Raw genomic sequence first — 16,213 nt, forward strand, 5'->3', positions numbered from 1 at the left:
AACATACTTTCATAGCTCGCAAAAATATCTGAAGTACATTCTTTCGAGTGTATGTTCCATAAATTCTGACAGCATCTTTGGGGAGTATGTTATATGAGAAAGGCCTGTGTCATTCTTGGTTTAACAGCCCTAATGTATGACATTTTATTAATTTAATTTTCACATCAATTTAGTTTCTGGTAATTGATTTAAATGTGGATTTCCCCATGGGTTTCACTATTATGTGGCTTGCACTTTTACAATTAAAATGCAGCTTTGTTGGTTTCCTGAGACCAACAACAGATTTTAGTGATGTCTTAAACAATAACAAACATAATGAGTAGAAATATTGTAGCAGATAAATGGTAGATTTTTTGCTGAATAGTCTCATAATCACACGGATTTAGTAGTGAATGGATGCACTTGAGTGTAGTCCACAATACATTTAACATTCCAGTGTGCTTGCAAACATAAATGAAGAGGATCAAGAAATAGTGCCGGAAGAACTCTGGGTCAGACAGTATCTGTAGAGGGAATGGACAGACAACATTTCAGGTCAGGGCCCTTCTACAGACTGCTGTCCTTTCCTTCCACAGATGTAAGTCCATTCTGTCTTTCCATTCCTTTAACTAGCTGAGTTCCTCCAGCACTTTATTTTTTTCTCAAGCATCAAGCACTTTCCAGCATCTGCAGTTTCTTGTCATCAATGTATTGAACTATACAGAATATATTTATTAGAACTGTAGAATGTCCATAACAGGAAAGTTTATGAAGTCCTAACCCCAACCTAAATCAATTTTTTTTGTCATAATATTATTACAGTGGCTTTCATGTTCATTACAGGGCACCACTAAGCACATAATAATAATAATAATAATAATAATATTCATTTATTGTCATTGCAACGAGTACAACGAAATTAAAAAATAGCCAATCCTGACGGTGCGTACAAACATATATGCAATAAATGCAAAAACAAATAAATACATAAATACAATTAAATACAATTATATTAAGTACAAGATTTTTTAACGGTGTTGCCTAGTGCAAAGGTAGTGTTCAGTTCTCGTATGGCCCTGGGGTAAAAACTGTTCTTAAGTCTGTTTGTTCGGGATTTGATCGACCTGAAACGTCGACCTGAGGGCAGATGAACAAACAGACGGTGGCCGGGGTGGGATGGATCTTTTATTATTTTGCCTGCTCTACTGAGGCAGCGTAGGCTGAACAGGTGCTCCAGGGAGGGCAGTGAGCAGCCGATGATCTTCTGGGCCGTCGTGATGACCCTCTGAAGGGCCTTCCTGTCCTTTTCTGAGCAGCTGGCATACCATGTGGTTATACAGTATGCCAGCACACTCTCGATGGAGCAGCGATAGAAGGACAATATGAGCTTCTCCTGCAGGTTGGTTTTCCTGAGGATCCTCAGGAAGTGGAGTCTCTGCTGTGCCTTCTTTACTGTGGTGATGGTGTTGGTAGACCAGGTAAGATCCTCTGCGATGTGCGTACCCAGGAACCTGAAAGCTGGTACCCTTTCCACACAGACCCCATTGATGTAGAGTGGGTCGTAATCTCCACTGGTTTTTCTAAAGTCAATTATAAGTTCCTTTGTTTTGGAGGAGTTCAGGACCAGATTGTTCACTGAACACCATGCTTACCTGCTGACACTAGATTGCATTATGAACAATGCAATAGTTCAGAAGGGAGTAATTCCCTTCTCTGTTGCAATGTGCAAAAGGCAGCAACTAATCTGCATCTATAATGTTTTCACAAGCAGCATTATAATGAGGGATAAATAATGGTCTGGGTGCCACATTTAACTGCTTCATCATCTTTCTGAAACTCGAGCAAGCTGTCAGAACATCTGAAAGTTGGCAAATTCTCTGATCTTGTTACATTTGAAACATTTTGTCCCATAAATCATTTATCCAGCCATAGTAGTCATTATCCTTTGAGCACTTAATCTTATTCCGATGTTAAGCCAAATTTTAAAGTAGCCAAAGGCAAGCAGTATTGAAAAGCCAATGACCATTATCCACATGGGTTAGAGAATAACTGTAGCACAGTTATTAAATCTAGTTACTAAATCTAGTGTCAGCAGGTAAGCATTAAAAAAAAATGTTTTAACTGTTCAGCACCGCGATCTTTATTCACGGGGAACGGATCCGAAGAATGGATAGGGATTGTTTGTAGAGGACAGAGGGAAGCTGTCAACAGCTCAGGGCGACCACGGCCTCCGAAGCAGCAGTTTTCTAGGCAAGGGAGGGGAGAACGTCACGTCCAACTTTGGTGGGGGAGGGGGCAGGCCGTCAGTGCCTGGCAACAAGCGATTTCAAATCCCGACCCTGCTCCTCCATGAACTTGTTCAGCATCCCCCCTCCGGATCTTCCACATCAGCAGGTAAGCATATTTTATATCAAAAAATACTTTATTCCAGAAATAAATATTTACAAAACATTTTCCTTTCAAAACTCCATCCGACATTCCCGGAGGTTATACATTCATTCAATACAGATATTCATTGCCAAATTTATACAAAATTATACAGAATCCCATCCCTTATTTGGAGGGGCATCTCCACCACACACTGCCCCCCATGTCAGCAGGTAAGCATGTGCTATAAGAGACAAAATAAGGAGTATTGCAGTCAACAATGCTACTTTGTATAAGAGACGTATTCATTTTGCAGCTCCTAACCTTTCCTCCAGGATGAGTTTAAAATAGAATGTAAGTTACAGCATTTAGAATTTGTGCTTGAGCAATGGTTTGCATTTGTATACAAATTTTTGCAGTATGGAAACAGATCCTCTGGCCACCGAGTCCGTATTGACTATCAAGCATCTGTTTTACATGAATCCTATTTTTATTACACCAATGTTCCCATCAACAAACACCTTAAACATTAGGGGCAATTTACAGTACCAATTTACACATCTATGGGATGTGGGAGAAAACCTATGTGGTCATGGAGAATATGCAAACAACACTAGAAGCCCATAATAAACCTGGACTATTAGAGCTGTGACGCAATGGTCCTGTTCCTGTGTTGATTGTAAGGATTAAACAGACGTCAGCTAAAATGGAGTTGTCAGCTAAATTAGAAGCACATTTCAAATCTTGCTTAGGAAAACAATTAGATGCTTTGGAAGAATGCTTAAGCTAAGTTAGAGGGGCCAAAAAATAAGGAGGTCACTAAGATAAACCTTTGCATTCTCAGACATCCCGGAGTAGGCCGGTGTCTGATAGGACAAATAGCTCGTGCAAATGTGACACAAAAGAGGATAGTTAGTTTTTGAAGCAGTCATCTGTCCTTAGATTAGGGTAAAAACAAGCTTATTTTATATAAATGCATGCTTTGACTGTTAGGGAAAGACTTCATCTTTGGGGAGAGAGAGCCTGGACAGTGATGCATGCAGGTGTCAGGACTCTCGAGTTCTCAAGGCCATCCATCATCGCAGACAAGTAGTCTCAGATGTGCAGAGGGCTGCAAGCCTTTTGGTTTCCTTTATGCCTTCTTCACCACCCCATCTACCTGTGCGGCCACTTTCAGGAATCTCTGGACTTATACTCCAAGGTTTCTCTGCTCTTAAATACTCACTATGGCCATACCAATCACGGTATATGCCCTACTTTATTGGACCCCACAAATACGTCATCAGTAGAGTTTTGTGTCGTTAGCATGTCTGTGGAGAACACCAATAAGGAAGAGGATGGTTCCAAAAATATTTTTCTTTGGAAGTATGGTCGGTGTATGTGAGAATGTGAAGTGATAACAATGCTGGAAACCCCCGTCTGTGAGGTGAATCAGGAGGCTGATGTGAGAGCTGCAGACATCACCATAGTTGGTGCTTGGTGGGACAGGCTGGTGGTTGGCTCACTTCCACAATAGGCTGCTGTGCCCTCTTGATACAAGGTCTCGAGGTTTTTAGATGTTAAGACCTTTCCCACATGTCATTGAATGAATCAACAACAACAAGGAGCACAGTCATGCATGAGCCTCAGCTCCATGCAACAGTTCAACTTTTGAGGTTTGGAACAGAGGCAGTGTTGGTTAAAAAGTTTCCCATTCGTCCCGTGAATTAGTGCTAAAGCTGAGGTATATCATTATGACTAATTTTGGGCAATCGTGCAGCCTTGCTTGATTCTGCTCTGCACTAAGTTTGGATCAGTTGCAGATCCATTGGTATGATCATGGCCTGCATGTTACCATGAAGCAATCAGAGAGTTGTGAAGCTATGGAACTTTTTGCCTCAGAAAGCAGTGGTGGCCAATTCCCTGGATGCTTGCAAGAGAGAATTAGATAGAGCTCTTAATGATAGCGGAGTCAAGGGATATGGGGAGAAGGCAGGAACGGGGTACTGATTGTGGATGATCAGCCATGATCACGATGAATGGCGGTGCTGGCTCGAAGGGCCGAATGGCGTACTCCTGCACCTATTGTCTATAAAGATGGAAGTGAATTTCTATGGGAAACCAAGTTTGAGAAGGATCCATCACACATACACCCAGTTGAAAGAGACAAAGGCTTTATTGATGTCAATAAAGATCATGCACAGTATTTGATGGTGCACTCTGCACTTCTCTTGGAGGTGTCACGTGGTGAAGGTCACATCCACACTGCGAGTTGGGAAGCGACTCTTTGGCAGCGACACAGCAGTTCTCTGTTGATCCATAAACAATATGATATTATGAAAGGAGACCCAAGGAACTAGATGCTGGAATATTGAGCAAAATAAAAATTGCTGGAGTAACTCAATGGGTCAGGCAGCATCTGTGGAGGAAATGGATAGGTGACATTTTGCATTGGGAAACCAACAAAAAATATATGCAGGATTAAAGGATTCAGATAAATGAATGGAGAAAGCACAGCTTGACGAGTAGAAATAACAATTAAAACAAAATACAATTTAAATCCTGATAAACGTATCAATAAAATAACAATACAAAATAACAGGTCTCACTCCCTCTGTGAATTCGAGTCTCCGGTCTGGACTAGCTGTCCCATTGGCACACACCTCTGTCCAAGCTTTCTCTCTCTCTCTCCCTCTAGATCTCCTCTAGCGGTGGAAGCATGCACTTATATAATAACTTTATCTCTAAGAACAACAGGTGACTATGTGTCAAAACTAGCTATCCTCAACTAGCTATCCTCCTTGTTACCATAACGGCGTGAGTTACACGTCCAATCTGACGCCAAGCTGGTCTTGGATGTCTAGGAAGGCAAAGATTATCTTAGTGACCTCACAGGTAGCCTCATGATTTACTGGTCCCTTCGATTTAGCCTAAACATTCTTCAAAATCATCTACTTGTTTTCCTAAGCAGGGTTTGAAATGTGGTGCTGCTTATTTAGCTGACAACTCCAATTTAGCTGACATGGTCTGCTTAACCCTTGCATTACAGAACCTGCAGTCTGATTGATTTTAGTTGTAAGCAATGATAAAAGTTACCTTTCAATTAATCAACTTGCTTCCAATTTTAACTTTATAATAGTGGATGTAAGATCCATCATTCATAAAGCTATTCCTTGCTTAACTTGTTCTTTTGACCTTTGTGTATTTCAGAAAAAGGAATTAAAAATGGGAATAAGTGGAACTTGTTTTCTTTTATGCCGTGTCAGTATCAAGAACTCATATCAGATATATAATTATGCCCCAAATGTAATGAAATCTCACAGGAACAATTATAGAGTTATAGATAGTCATAGAGCATGGAAATAAGCACTTCGGCCCAACATGCCCATGCTGACCAATATGCCCCATCTACACTGCCCACATTTGGCCCATGTCCTCCAAACCTTTCATATCCACGTTCTTGTCCAAATGTATTTTAAATGTTGAACCTACGTACCTGCTTCAACTATCTCCTCCGCAACTCGTTCCATATAGCCACCACTCTGTGTGAAAGAGTTGCTCCTCAGGTTTCTATTAAATCTTTCTCCTCTCACCTAAAACCTATGTCCTCTGGTTTTTGATTTGCCTATTCTGGGTAAAAGACTCTATACACCTTATTCCCCTCTTAATCTTATACACCTCTATAAGATCATTCCTCATCCTCCTATGCTCCCAGGAATAAAGACCTAACCTGCCCACCCTCTCCCTAAACAAGCCCTCACGTCTTGACAACAGTTCTTGAACTTCTTTCCACATTTTGCATTAACTTGTTAATTTAGTGTAACTGTAACCTGTATATAGGCAGCATTGTGTTTAGGTAGCTTTGACCAGATCTGAAGTACTCAGTACATACCATCACTGAATATGTACATTTCTTAAATGACATAAATTTTTCTCCAGTAATCTGAGATGAGATTCGCATCCCAGACGTTTAAATTACACAGAAAACATGTTAAGGATGCTCTGTCTTCCAGCATATTATCATGTGCAGGAATTGTAAGAAAATGAGATAAGTTGCAGGCATCTGCAAGATATAGCAGAAGATTCTTATTTACAGGTCCTCCCAGCCTATAAATGCTCAGCCCATACACGCGAAGCAAGGAATTTAGGTTTAGGTAACGTGCAGGATGGAATTGAATGCGGCTGTGGGGCTGCACGCATCTTCCAGCCGATGAGAACTCGTTCTGTCGCCGCATTTCCAACCTGCAGACTGTTCGGGAGACTCATAGTTCTCGGGAACGGAGCCCTGTTGTGACCAGGTAAAGACCCACATTCTGCTGAAAACCCTGTTTTATTTTGTTTGGTTTTGTTCATTTGCCTGCCCGTAACGAGTTATATTGAAAAATAAAGGCATAAAACATTCCAATTTAGTTCATTTAATATTTATTTTAAATATAGATTTAAATACAATGCAATAAATTATTATCAATATGTGATGTCCGCTGCAATTCTTGTCGCATAATCAAGAACAATGATTTTAAAGATTTCATGTCAAACTGCAAAATGGAATTTTGACTTCGACTTTATATTCATGGTTGCCGTAAATAAACAAATAAATATAAATAAATAAATGGATTATACATTAAACTATAATTTAACAATTTCTGTTTCACAAAACTGAACTAGAAGGAACATAGCTCATTCTGAATATAGAACCACGTTGCTGTTATAAAACCAAATCACATAGAAGAACATGTAAACTAGAACCTGCAGACATTGTTGCAATCGTTCTTAAAAGTGAACACGGAGGGGGTAAGGTTTCATTTCATGAATCGAATGGCACGAATAGTACTCTCCATAAAGAGAGCAAAGTTTCTAAGAATTACATGAATTTTCACTTGTTTGCTCCATGCAGTGTGGGAAAGCATGTCTGGAATGAAAGCTTCCTTATGCTGGTAATGAAGCTTGCTCTAGAAAATAGAAAACAGAAGACCATTCAGTAATACGATTTTAATGTAGTCTAGAAATGTAGTAAAAAGAAAACAGTACCGTCATCCTTTTACTTTGAACATTCTCCAACTCTAGTAATGGGAGCCTGAGATCTGATGGAACGCACGAGGTCCAATTCTGATTCTTATCACACAGTTAACTTTAATATAACATTATTTTTCTCGGCTTGCTAACCCTATGAAAGAACATCCTTGTGTAACACATAACCAGCAACAGGTTCTGAGGAAAATAATTGTTGAGTTATTGTCTTAATTAACTATCATTGGAAGGGAAGAGTACTCATTCAAATGGTATAATTAAGGAAAGTGCTCAAACAGTTGATTATAAATTACAGCGTAATATCTCCTACACCAATTGACTTTCTGCCGTCATGGCTGTGAGTAAATTGCTGATCTAAGGACAAATGTGTAAATCTTACCAATTACCAAGTAATTCAAATCAAAATTTTAAATTATTGTTGGGGTATGAATCAAACCATAAACATGGCTAACTGAAAACCTGTTATCTGTAAATAGTTTATTTTTTAATGTTGTTGCCTGTTGCCTGCTTGAGAAGTTTGAATGTTCAAAGTGGAATTTAAATTGAGAATTAATTCGCAAAAAGAAAATTGGGTAAGCAAACTTCTCAAATTAATGGATGTATAGTTTTCAGAGACATGAATAAAATGAGGGAAGTCTTGAAAGGGAATTATGTTTACAGGGAGCACAGTTTGAATTCAGAAATATTTGTTTTTTCCTACATTTAGACAAATGCAAGTTTTGGGCACAGCAGATCAACAGGCATAACTTCCATTAAATGCTAACTGATGAATTCTGCCCAGTTGGCTTTGTATTTACACATTTTCAGCCTCCAATGTAATTCTTGAGTCACAATCTTAATTCGAGTATATATTTCTTAAATGTTATTTCAAGCACGATGACGGACAGTCTCTTTTATGCTTGTTTGGTGGTTCTGCCTTTGGAGTGACAGTTCATGTGAATGTTAGCTGAGGAAACATTCTGTATAATGAATTCTAAATAGCTCTCACCTGGAGTAAATCAGCCAAATTGTTCATGCCGACCAGCAATAAGTCTACTTGACGTTTTTCATCTTCAGTCCCTTGCTTCACAAATTGTAGGTAGCTTTTGTACTCATGAAGGCCCTTGACAATCTTTGCCAAACATGTTTTCTATATAAAAAGTTAAAATGCTGAACTAAGTTATTGAGCATTAATACAGACGCGTGTATCTTCATCAACAGCATCATCAAAGCAATGATCCTTGAGATTATGAGGTTAATGTATGAGGAGCATTTGACACTCTGGGTCTATACTCGCTGGAGTCTGGAAGGATTGTGGGGGATCTCATTAAAACCTAATGAATAATGAAAAACCTAGATAGAGTGAATGTGATGATCAGTAGTGGGGGAGTCAAAGACCAGAGGGCACAGCCTCAGAATAAAAGAACAAACCTTTAGAATGGAGATGAGGAGGAATTTCTTTAGCCAAAGAATGGCGAATCTGTGGAATTCATTGCCATAGATAGCGGTGAAGGCCAAGTCATTGGGTATTTTTATAGCGGAGATTGATAGGTTTTTGATTCGTAAGGATGCCAAAGGTTATGGTGAGAACGCGGGACATTGAGATTGGGAGGGGAAAAATGATCAGCCACGATCGAATGGCGGAGCAGTCTTGTTTGGCCGAATGGCCTAATTCTGCTTCGGTCTCTTATGAGTTTATTAACTCAAATTTTTTTCTCCATTGATGTTGCGTCACATACTGAGTATTTTGAGCATTTCCCCTGTTTATTTTCTTCACTAATCCAAATAATGAAAGTTAATTCTGCTTCTGTCGTTGATCATATCGCTGTTGACACATTAATATATATATATATAATTGTAAGTAAAGGCATTTCACTTTGGTCATGTGGTTTTGTTGTCCTGAGAGAGATGCGATGGAAAATATATTGGGAGAAAAAAAGGAAAGTTGGTTTTGACAAACCATAAAAATAAGCGGTTCTAGAAACGGAATGACAATATCTCACCTTTTGGAAGGCCCGGCTGTAACATCGGTCTCCCGACACAAGGCGTGGGAGCTGCATGTTGTACATCTGCAGCGAACTCATACTTCCATCACACATGGAGAAAAAGTCACACAACTGGAAAATAACGCACAAAAGACATCGATGATTATAATACTGTCACTACAATAAACTCAATGAAAGTCCAAGAGCAGAGAACTGCCTCATTCCTGAAGCTAATTAACGAAATCTTAATCGCTTCCTCCGTCAGATGACTGCCCGCCACTCTAATCGGCCGCAAAATTACCCATCTCACTCCGATTGTGGTTCTCTATATTTGGTTTCTCACACTAGGCCAAACATAAACCACAGGAACAACATGTAATCTTGCAACATGACATATTAAAACTCTCAGGAATTCAATAATTACAGATGTGCCATCTTCTTTTTGAACCATCTGGTTGTGATGAATGACCATCATCGTGAAACTTTATTAGCGTTGTTCTCTGTCCTCAGACGTGGCCTGACCTGCTGGGCACTTCTATTATATTCTTTTTAAACTTCAGATTTTGAGCATCTGCTAGTTTTAGTTTGCTTTTCCGATGCATTGTTTACGGGGACATTCAAACGTCGCTTATCCATTCCCTCCTCAAATGGTGCTTGACCTATTGAGTTACGTTGTACTTTAAGCTAAACTCACCTGCCGGTCACGCAGTTCCACGGCAACATTCCGGACGTGAAAGGCGAGGGGCTCAAGATTAAAATCTCCCAAATCTTGGTGCGTTTCCGACAGGTCCTCAAAATCCCCCGAAGATTCAGGAAGGGGGGTGGCGGACACCTGGGGCATCAGTGCGGCTGTCAGGTACATCAGCGCAAGGACAGGCAGGCAGAGGTCTGGAAGAGAAAGAGGAGGAAGGGGTGGTTAGGAGCAGATTTTCACTGAGCCAAGGATCCGAAGCAGGAGGCAGAGATCAGAGGGCCAGAGATCAGAGGGTGTACTAACAGTGCGGCGAGGGCATGGTCAGTCAGTGTCGCAGGGTCCGGCAACCGCTTGTCTGGTGTTGGAACTCCGAGAGTTTGTTGCCACCACGGCCTCTGGAACAATTATTTATTGGCGAGTATACTTCATTGGATTCCCCAACGAAATCCCCAAGACAGAGTTTTGTAATCCAGGCAAAGTTTTCAAGTTCCTCATTAGCACGAGGGGATGGTTTCTTTTTTTTTTTTTAAAGAAGATTGCAAGTTTACAATTTTTGCCTAAAATAACGAAGTCACCCCAGAAACTACAGATTGAGAGCTAACCGCAAAGCAAACCCAAATGGCTCGCTGATTCCCTCTGGCACTTTGGGTTGCCTGAAGTGCCAACAAATATAAGATAGCTACTTAATGTCAATTCAATAGTTGATCTTGCAACATTTTGAACAAAAATATATTGCAGTAAACTAGCAATTATACATATTTTCGCCATGCATTAAACCATAATGGGTTACAAGAAATTCTACTGATGTATGGTAGAGAGCATATTGGCAAATTGCATGGCGGCCCGGTTCGCCACCTCGGAACACCCAGGAACGAAGAAAGTTACAGAGAATGGTAGACAGGACCTCCCCACCATCGAAGGGGTCTAAAGGAGGTGCTGCCTCAAATAGACAGCCAGTATCACCAAAGACCACACCATCCTGGCCATGCTCTCATTTCAATCCTACTATCTGGAAAAGGTAAAGCTGTCTGAAAACAGTGACCACTAGGTTCAAGAATAGTTTCTTCCCAACAACCATAAGACTTTTGAACACTTCCCAGCACTAACCTCAACTACAAACTTTTTATGGTTGCACTAATGACTTCGTTTTGTTTTTTTACACTAGTATCATGGTTATGCACTTATTGTTATTTTGTTTATTTTCTATCTATGCATATTGTATTCCGCTGCTGCAAGTAAGAATTACCCCCGTTCCCTTGTATGACAATTAAACACTCCTGACTCCCTTCAAAATGCGTGAGAAATGAAATTGCTGCGAGAAGCCGCCATGGGCTCATGGGCTAAATGGCCTCCTCTGTTGGAGAGAAACATGGACATTATAAATTTCTTTCTCAACCCTTCTTCTCTTTCTCTAGTCGAAGAAAGACCTTTTATCGGGACTGATAACATCCCTAATTTTTATCAGCATCTCTGAGAGATGGATCTCGTGCACCTGTGCAATGAGATCGGTGCAGCGCATGCAAAGTCGACCGCGCCTGAAAACTCGGATGAGCCCGTTTCCAGCAAACAGCATTCAATTGCATTCGTCTTGAAATAACTTTTCAGTGCAAGGTGCTACAATCAAACCAACTACTCCAATGGACGCAGAATGATAACATACATTAGGAAAGATAGTATAAGAAAATAACTGCTGGTACAAATCGATTTATTCACAAAATGTTGGAGTAACTCAGCAGGTCAGGCAGCATCTCGGGAGAGAAGGAAAGGGTGACGTTTCGGGTCGAGACCCTTCTTCAGACTGATGTCAGGGAGGCGGGACAAAGGAAGGATATAGGTGGAGACAGGAAGATAGAGGGAGATCTGGGAAGGAGGTGGGGAAGGGAGGGACAGAGGAACTATCTAAAGTTGGAGAAGTCGATGTTCATACCACTGGGCTGCAAACTGCCCAGGTGAAATATGAGGTGCTGTTCCTCCAATTTCCGGTGGGCCTCACTATGGCACTGGAGGAGGCCCATGACAGAAAGGTCAGACTGGGAATGGGAGGGGGAGTTGACCGGGAGATCAGTTTGGTTAATGCGGACCGAGCGCAGGTGTTCAGCGAAGCGATCGCCGAGCCTGCGCTTGGTTTCGCCGATGTAAATAAGTTGACATCTAGAGCAGCGGATGCAATAGATGAGGTTGGAGGAGGTGCAGGTGAACCTTTGTCTCACCTGGAAAGATTGTTTGGGTCCTTGAATGGAGTTGAGGGGGGAGGTAAAGGGACAGGTGTTGCATCTCGTGCGGTTGCAGGGGAAAGTGCCTGGGGTTGGGGTGGTTTGGGTAGGAAGGGACGATTGGACCAGGGAGTTATGGAGGGAACGGTCTCTGCGGAACGCAGAGAGGGGAGGGGATGGGAAGATATGGCCAGTGGTGGGGTCCCGTTGTAGGTGACGGAAATGTTGGTGGATGATATGTTGGATCCGCTGGCTGGTGGGGTGGAAGGTGAGAACGAGGGGGATTCTGTCCTTGTTGCGAGTGGGGGGAGGGGGAGCAAGAGCGGAGCTGCGGGATGTAGAAGAGACCCTAGTGAGAGCCTCATCTATAATGGAGGAGGGGAATCCCCGTTTCCTGAAGAACGAGGACATCTCAGAAGCCCTAGTGTGAAACACCTCATCCCGGGCGCAGATGCGGCGTAGACGGAGGAATTGGGAGTAGGGGATAGACTTTTTGCAGGGGACCGGGTGGGAAGAAGTGTAGTCCAGAAAGCTGTCAGTGGGTTTATAGTAAATGTCCGTCACTAATCTGTCTCCTGTGATGGAGATGGTGAGGTCCAGAAACGGGAGGGAGATGTCTGAGATAATCCAGGTATATTTAAGGGCAGGATGGAAATTGGAGGTGAAGTGTATGAAGTCAGTGAGTTCTGCATGGGTACAAGAGGTAGCACCAATGCAGTCGTCAATGTATTAGGAAAGATAGTTATCTCTCTAGTGAATGAACGGTGCATTTAATGGTCTTCACTTAAATTTTGAATTTACAGAGGGGACGATAAAACAAAAAAAATATCAACACGATTCAACAATATACAAGATCCACGTTAACACTAAGTGATCAAACGTTGGTGAGGGATACTGGTCTACAAATCGTAGCATATCAGTTTTAAAGGACTGATTTTAACAAGGTATTTTCCGATCCCGTAGAAAGATAAATTAATTCAAATTGCATGTGTTGATCTTTTTAATCTTTAAGGATTCTCAATTAAAATGTCACAATTTTTAATAAAAGCTTGATTTTTAAAAGTGCTCCACGGCTTATTTTCTATCGACCCAAACGGCCAAAGAAGCCTTGATAAAAAGACAAACAAATAATACTACGCTGCTCCATGAAGCATTGACCATTCAAATTCGACGGTGATTGAAACCTGATATACTGATTTTTGAGTGAATGTTACCAATTATTATCCTGGTGGAAGGTAGATTGTTAAAATTGCACAATTGTAATAGTTAAGTATAGCCAAACGAAGGGTTATGTAAGAAACATTAAAAATAATAGGTACTAATAAAACGAACGCATTGTTCTGAAATACAGAAGATCTGTTTTGGTTGAACATATTCTTTTCCTCCGAAGGTGGAATTTTGTCAAAATTGTAGTGAAAAATTAATTTCCAGTAATACTTGATCAATATCTTATTTTAGTCCCAGGAAATTGGCTAATGTATCTCACAACCCTGGTAATTTGAAATCCGTATATATCTCAACATCCCGTTTGCTATATTTAGATAAATGTTCATTGTGTAAGCACTAAAAATATTTGCATTAACAGCTGTGGGAACTCTGGTAAAGCCATGACAGGAAATAAATAGAACTCCAGAATTTCATGACGCTTTTGTAGTATCACTACGTAATTAGACCAACGAAACTGAATTAAGGAACTGTGGAACATTTAGCAAAGGCAGAGATAAAATATTAAATAAAAAGCAACAGTGTTTACAGTGATCAAAGCACAATTCCTTTAGATAATTAACCATTCGTTTGCACTAACACATTAACATCACTAAGAAGTGTTTTTGCTGATACAAAATCTTAGTTTTGGGAGCTACAGTTTGTTCATATAGAAGATAGCATTATAATGGAAATACGCCATTAATTGCGGGGGGGGGATCAATCAATCTTTTTTTTAAAATGCTAGATCATATCTGATTATTTCATTGGAGGAATCAACAGATAGATTCCTTTGCTTTTCTTTAACTTTACGTATAACCTTTTTGATGGCTGCAATAAGCAACCTGTCGACAGGCAGTTACTGTCATCTGCCTTTGGGGTTGCAGGCTGGGTAGCTCCCCGATTGCACAGCAACCCACACTGGAAAGGTTGCAGGCTCAAGGCCAACCTTTGTTTAACACCCCAGTGCACTATTAAGGGAACGATACGTTATCAAAGGTGTTTGTTCTTTGGAAGAGATGTTAAACCTGTGTCTGGTCTGTTCTGTGGACGTAAAATATATTGAAGTTCCATTTCAACGAAGAGCAGTGGTCAATAATTATTTATCAATCAATATCACTAAACCAGATTGTCCTAGAAATTCAAAATGAAAATTTAAAAATGCAAAAAAATCTCGGAACAACTAACTTTTCCCTATCTTTGCCTCTGCGTTGTTCGGCAACCCACTACTGGGATGGTTTACTTTCCTGTCTGTTAATGTCAATACCGACTTTTATTGGTGCCCGCCTGGACAGTGAGAAAGGCAACGTCTGAAGAAGGGTCTCGACCGAAACGTCACCCATCCCTTCTCTCCAGAGATGCTGCCTGTCCCGCTGACTTACTCCAGCATTTTTTGACTATATTCGGTGTAGACCAGCGTCTGCAGTTTCTTCCTGCACGATGTTATTATATCGCTAGCTTGTAATCAATTCTATTCTCTCTTGAAATCATCTCCTTTCTATCCTGGACACTGTTGCCCGATTCTCTGGGAATCGTTCTCCTGCTCACTGGAAACTTTTGCCTGATTGTTTGGGAAACATTGCGATTCTCCGAGAATGTTTTTGTGCTACTGTTCGTAATTCGTTGTCGGTATCTCTGGTGATCATCGTCCAGATGATTTCGTCATTGCTGCGTGCTCTTTCGAATATCTTTCTCCTGCTGACCGGGATTATTTTTCCGTTCTGCAGAAGAGATTGCATTCCCCTCCTGAAACAGTTGTCCCATCGTCCAGAAACCATTCGCCCGCTCAATACAAACAATTGGCCTGCACTCTAGAAATTATGATACTTCTCTGTAGACGGTTAATATATAATAAACAGGCCTTTTCATTAATTCTGAAGAAAGGCCCCGACTCGAAGCGTCAGCCATCCCCTTTCTCCAGAGATGCTACCTGACCCGCTGAGTTACTGCAGCACTTTGTGTCCATCTTTTTTTTTTTTTAATTGAGAACAGCGTTTTCCAATGGATTATATTAGCCCCCCCTGCTTCAATGATCCTGTTATTCAGGAGGAATAAAGTTAGTCTGAAGAATGAGACCGAATAAAGGTCCCGACTCTCAACATCGCCTCTCCATTTTCCTTCACATATGTTTCCTGAGCCGCGAAGTTTTTCCAGTACTATGTGTTTTGCTCAAGATTCCCGCATCTGCATTTTTTTTATGCATCCATGAAGTTAGTCTGGATGGGTACTATTTAGTATTAAGCATATTGTTACATGTTATTTCTTGATGACAAGTTTGTTGGAATCAAAGCATTCATCGTAAGGACATAGGAACATTGATATGATAATCCATCTCTCAAGTTAAGTCCACCATTCACTGAGATCACAACTCATCTGTGGTCCAATTCCATTTACTTGCCTATCTTAAAAACCTGCTTAACAAATCTCTATTGATTTTTAGATTTTAAATTAACAATGTACCTAATATTGATTGCCATTGATAGAAAAGTTCTAAATGTATTTCACTCTTTGCATTTGTTAAATACTTCTGACTTCTGATGGAGAGGTGGGTTGATGTGAAGGCCCAGTATTGCTAGACCCCAGATTGCACTGGGACTGAGTTTGGCATTGACCTGGTAGTGAGAAGTCATGTTACCGTGAGACATATGGAATTGGACCACAGATCAGTTGTGATCTCAGTGAATGGTGGACTTAACTTGAGAGATGGATTATCATATCAATGTCCCTATGTCCTTACGATGAATGCTTTGATTCCAACAAACTTGTCATCAAGAAATAAGATGTAA

General features: G+C 40.8%; 1 protein-coding gene across 1 annotated transcript; it reads right to left on the reverse strand.

Annotated features, from left to right (window-relative positions):
• Window positions 1-7,124: 7,124 nt before the first annotated feature.
• il6 (interleukin 6 (interferon, beta 2)) lies at window positions 7,125-10,179 on the reverse strand. The gene is made up of 4 exons (XM_078423061.1): window positions 10,012-10,179; window positions 9,336-9,449; window positions 8,342-8,482; window positions 7,125-7,274 (listed from the first exon to the last, which is right to left on the reverse strand). Exons 1-4 carry the CDS (start codon window positions 10,177-10,179, stop codon window positions 7,125-7,127), a joined length of 573 nt encoding a protein of 190 aa, XP_078279187.1.
• Between the last annotated feature and the right edge of the window lie 6,034 nt (window positions 10,180-16,213).

The sequence above is a fragment of the Rhinoraja longicauda genome, chromosome 2 (genome assembly GCF_053455715.1).
Source record: "Rhinoraja longicauda isolate Sanriku21f chromosome 2, sRhiLon1.1, whole genome shotgun sequence".
Lineage (NCBI taxonomy): Eukaryota > Metazoa > Chordata > Chondrichthyes > Rajiformes > Arhynchobatidae > Rhinoraja > Rhinoraja longicauda.

What these genes read in the sequence shown, in the direction of transcription:
- il6 (XM_078423061.1), bottom strand. Translation starts at nt 10,179, where the DNA reads ATGTACCTGACAGCCGCACTGATGCCCCAGGTGTCCGCCACCCCCCTT. An exon ending in TGGAACTGCGTGACCGGCAG is followed by an intron (nt 9,450 to 10,011) that starts GTGAGTTTAGCT and finishes GTTATTTTCCAG; the next exon opens with TTGTGTGACTTTTTCTCCAT. An exon ending in ACAGCCGGGCCTTCCAAAAG is followed by an intron (nt 8,483 to 9,335) that starts GTGAGATATTGT and finishes CTTTTTATATAG; the next exon opens with AAAACATGTTTGGCAAAGAT.